The 4,616-nt window shown below is 41.8% G+C and overlaps 1 protein-coding gene across 1 annotated transcript; it reads right to left on the bottom strand.

Moving 5' to 3' along the window:
- Window positions 1-433: 433 nt before the first annotated feature.
- DPPA3 (developmental pluripotency associated 3) lies at window positions 434-4,256 on the bottom strand. The gene is made up of 4 exons (XM_019926104.2): window positions 4,175-4,256; window positions 1,865-2,100; window positions 1,444-1,482; window positions 434-568 (listed from the first exon to the last, which is right to left on the bottom strand). The coding sequence occupies exons 1-4, from the start codon at window positions 4,254-4,256 to the stop codon at window positions 434-436; spliced, it is 492 nt and encodes a 163-aa protein (XP_019781663.2).
- Between the last annotated feature and the right edge of the window lie 360 nt (window positions 4,257-4,616).

Here is a 4,616-nt window from a genome sequence, read left to right as displayed (position 1 = left end):
ATACATAGCCAGCAAAAACAAGTCTAAAATAAGAATTTTTTAAAAGGTACTCAAATAAGTCTCAAATTTTAATAAGATCCTCTATAAACACATTTATTTGCTACTGAAAATTGAAACAGCACATCAAACATTTTTATTGCAATTCAACGTGCTGTTCTAACAATGCTGTGGCCAAGCCACCCAACGTTATATTCTTCACTTTCCTTCCACACAAGTTAATTTGTTTCACAAAGTGGAACTAAAATATATTCAAGTCATTCAAATGCAAGCTACATAGATTCCTTATAAGTTACTGTATTAAGGTAGAAAAGAGATGCAAGAAAAAAAGACAACACAGAACTTATAGGTTATCAAAATATTGGTACACAATCTTTCCCAAGCTTCATAATGATCCTAAAATTACCAGGACGAAAAAATAGTACAAGAATAAGGTTTATGGTTCCTTCGACTCCGTGTCATAATTACTGTAATACTTATTGTAATGATTCTCGTAATTATCCTCAGAAGGATCTCTATGAAACCGGCAAAAACGACAGCTACATCTAAATCTTTGCCCTCTTGATTGAGTCTGGAAAAAAGAATGAATTGGATTAATTGGTTAATAATTTAAAATAATAAAGTACTTGTACACCAAAGAGACGTTAACAACCCTCAAATCTAATGTTGGTTATTAGAAGAGACTTTGGAATATGGAACACTAAAAAAAAGGTCAAAACCAAAAAACTTTGGGAATCGAAATGTATGGCTGCCAAAAATACCAGACTGCCATTTTGTCATGCTAACAGCTACTGACTGTCAGTCAATAATATATTCCTGTACAACTATAAATGGAGTATAACCTTTAAAAACGGAATCACTCTGTCATACACCTGTAATTTATAATACTATATATCAACTATACTTCAATTTAAAAGGAAAATTACACACACACACACACACACACACACACATGCACATATATCAATATATACCTAGTGTCAGTTCTCTGAATGCCTTAAACGTGAGACACTCAACCAGCTGCTGGACACTCTGTGCTCAGGTGTTTGCCCTCTTACTACATGGTATTGAATATCATGTTTGTGACAGCAGGTGAAAAAGTACCAGCACAACATCAAGAATGAACCTTCATGGAAACTACAGACTTTAGGTGATAATAATGTGTCAGGTTCATCACTGTAACACCACATAACTGGAAGATGTTGACAGCAGAGTAGGCTATGAATGGGTGGGTTCAGGAAGTATATGTCCTTTCTGCTTAATTTTGCTGGAGACATAAAACTGCTTGAAAAATATGACTTTATATATTTTTTTAAAAAAGCACAAATATGAACTGATTGCTCCAGAGTTTCTGAGGATTGAGAAAGTCCAAGCCAATTTGCCTTTCCTCCTCCCTCCCCAAACCACGCACCCACCCACTTGTATAGTAAGGGAACTTCTAGTTACCTCAACATCATTCTGCCATGGTTCTCTTTCAGAGTCAGACTTTGTGGGAAGAAAAAAATACATATATTACAAACTATCAAGGAAAATTTGGATTACTAATGCTACCCATCTAACATAAGAAGAGTCGGTGAGTCTTAAAACCCTAAGTGTTATTCACACCCCGCACTCATGAGTACAGTGGATGAGTGACCACTGCTGCTCGTTGCTATTTATATTATTTAATTTTTTGGAGGGCCCACGGTCCCCCACCGGGGATCGAACCCTTGCCCCCTGCAGTGGAAGCGGGCGCTTGGAGTCTTAACCACTGGACCAGCGGGGAATCCTCCCTGCCACCCCATCACTATTTACATCTTGACTTACGTGAGTGCCCCCCAACCCCTAGAGTGGGGCAGTGCTGCCTACCCAGACCACATAAACTCACCCGAGGAACTCCTTTGCCGTAGCGTTTTTTAATGGATTGGATCAGCCGTTCCATCTTATCTCTCCGATCGGTTAACACGGTCCTCACCCCTCTCCTATAGGGTATGTTTTCACCAAGTAACCGCCCAGTTGGTTGAGGTAGACATTCTGGTAGAATGAATGGCAATTGGATGCTAGGGTTGAGCGTCAATCTACTGAGGTCCTTTATTAACACTTCAGACATAGGTTCAGAGGCAACTGAAAGAAAAAAGGAAAGTTTAAGATCCATTAGTGCGAAGTGCAGTATCCAGAAGCCACTTATCTCTTGCTCAAACTAGGTCTGCTCTTAAGCAGCTCAACAACGGACACTGGAAGTTTCCTCAGGGTGAAGATCCCAGATACCTCGGGCATTAACTAGCATGCCGCATGCCCTGAGAGCAGCCTAAAAATCCACTGTAATGGGAAACACTTCTCACAATAAAAAGTTGTTTTCTTTATGGGACTTCCCCGGTGGTCCAGTGGTTAAGACTCCGTGCTTCCAATGCAGGGGGCGCAGTTAGAGCCCTGGTCAGGGAACTAAAATCCCACATGCCCTGGGGTGTGGCAAAAGGGAAAAAAAAAAGTGGTTTCTTCCCGTTATGGGTAGTTCTGAATGGTAGATGTTTTCCCATGGGGTCAAAAGGTACTTAAGTATGATTCCAAGTGGAAAAACATGGAACAGAAACCAGGTATTGACAGTTTTTCCATTTTCATTTGTGTGATTTTTAATATAAATGCAGGGACATAAAGCACTAATGCAAGTCAAAGTGTTTCAGTGTAACAAGTTCCAGCAGTTCACCTTTATAAATTATAAAAAAAACCTGTTTTTTTTTCTGGAAAATGAACTACATCTATGAAATAGACAAAGAAACCCCAAATATAACAGCCTCTCCCCAAATCCCGTATCCTTAACTAGTATGTCAAAGTGGCTGTTACCCTCACCAGTTCTACCCAGCTTTTTCATGCTGCTAGATCTTTCCACTCAAACGCAGTATTTTGAGAAATCATTCACTCTTGGGGCTTCCCCAGGGTGGGGTGGGGGGGGTTCAGTGATGAAAGCGCTGCGCTCCCAGTGCAGGGGACACTAGTTCCATCCCTGTCGGGGAACTAAGATCCTTCCCCTGCACAGAGCAGCCAACAAAACAAAAACAAAAACACCCACCCACTCTTGCCTCTTCCCATCTGAACAATCATGTAAATTTCATAAACATCTCATACAACAAGGCAGTTAGCATTAATTTTCCCTGTACCTGAGAGTATTAGATATTGAGTCAAGATCCATTCAACTTCTAGGGACTTGTGCACATGGAAATAAAGATTCCACTAAGACAGATTCAAGGAATGGGAGAAACTGGCGGTATTATATACTCTTCATTAGTGTTTTTCCCTTTGACCAGGGTTCTTATCCTCAAGATGCAGGGGAGGCAGTTTAGATCTCGGAGGCAGAGGGCAGAATATAAAGCCAGCGAGGACCCACCCAACTTCCTAGCTGCCCAGAGGGTGTTGGTTGGCTCCAGGTCGTCTGCGGCCACCCTACACCACCCATTCCCCGCCCGAGGTTAGGGTAATAAGATTTCATGGGAGGCCAAGCCTGGGAGGCCACGCCTGGGATCGTGTGCGGCTCCAAGGAGAGATGATTTGGGAAGAACCCTGGAAGGCAGGGAACCTAATTAGCAGTATTCCTGGAGCACGGTTTCTAAGCTCTCCATCGTGTAAGTCTTACTACTACTTATTTACATTACAGAGCACGCTCACTGGCTTTTACAAACCCGCCCCTTCCTTCAATTTCCTCTGAAAAGCCATTTCCCTCTTTATTAACATTTCCAAAGTGTAAATTCAGCTGGAAAGCCAATCCCAGAAATGTTGGTGAAATTAAGAAAACCTTTAGGTCAAATCGAAGTTTAGGTTGCCTGTATTCTTTTCCCTTTACAATTCCTGATTGGAATCTATTGCTGATGGAAATACTGATCGCACAAGACGCTGTGAGCCACCGTCTAGAACTGATTGCTCTTCCCCAGAAAATGTCCTTAAAAGGTTGACAGACTCCTGAGCATAGTAAGCAAACAATGCAGCTCCACACCCCTCCTACTTTTCTCCTCTTTTCCTGCCTTTCTTTTTTCTTTCTCTTTCTCTCTTTCTTTCTCCTCTCTTTAGAGGAGGGCCCTACACTCCCTGGCTCTCCTCGCTCTGAAGAGGTTTACTTAACTGCATTTCTCTGTAAAAGACTGAAGTCAGTATAACAGAAAGGAAGGCAGCCTCTTACCTTTCTGAACCCCAGGTAAGTCTGGCTTACCTGGAATTGCCTGGGAATTTTCATCGATGGACATTTGAGGAGACTCCAGGGTCCAGGTTGGGTTAACCTCAGATGAATCCATTGGGAGTCTTGTCACAGCTTGAAGCTTCTCCTAGACGTTTGGGTTCCAGTGGAAGGTGATGCCTTAGACTCAAATTGCTACAGAGTAGCCTGGGAGAACTATAGGGCTAAGAAAGAGGGAGAAAAATCCAAGCTGACACCGTGGTGAGAGAAGAATCCAACGTAAAAGTCTAGGTCGTGTTTCCTCTTAAAAACTACAGATAAGCCAATCAGCCAGCCTGTTTTAATGTAAATGACTAACGAGTAAAAGGATAAGGCAAGTTGGTGGGCGTCGTCCAATTAGTGGACTAATAGGATAATTCTTCATCTGCTCTGTATTAAAATAATCATGCCCTCTGTCAAGTAGGCTGGAAATTTTATA

Source organism: Tursiops truncatus, chromosome 11 (assembly GCF_011762595.2).
Source record: "Tursiops truncatus isolate mTurTru1 chromosome 11, mTurTru1.mat.Y, whole genome shotgun sequence".
In the NCBI taxonomy this organism is placed as follows: Eukaryota; Metazoa; Chordata; class Mammalia; order Artiodactyla; family Delphinidae; genus Tursiops; species Tursiops truncatus.
Note: the sequence above shows the minus strand (reverse complement) of the source record. Positions and strands in the feature narration are given on the sequence as shown.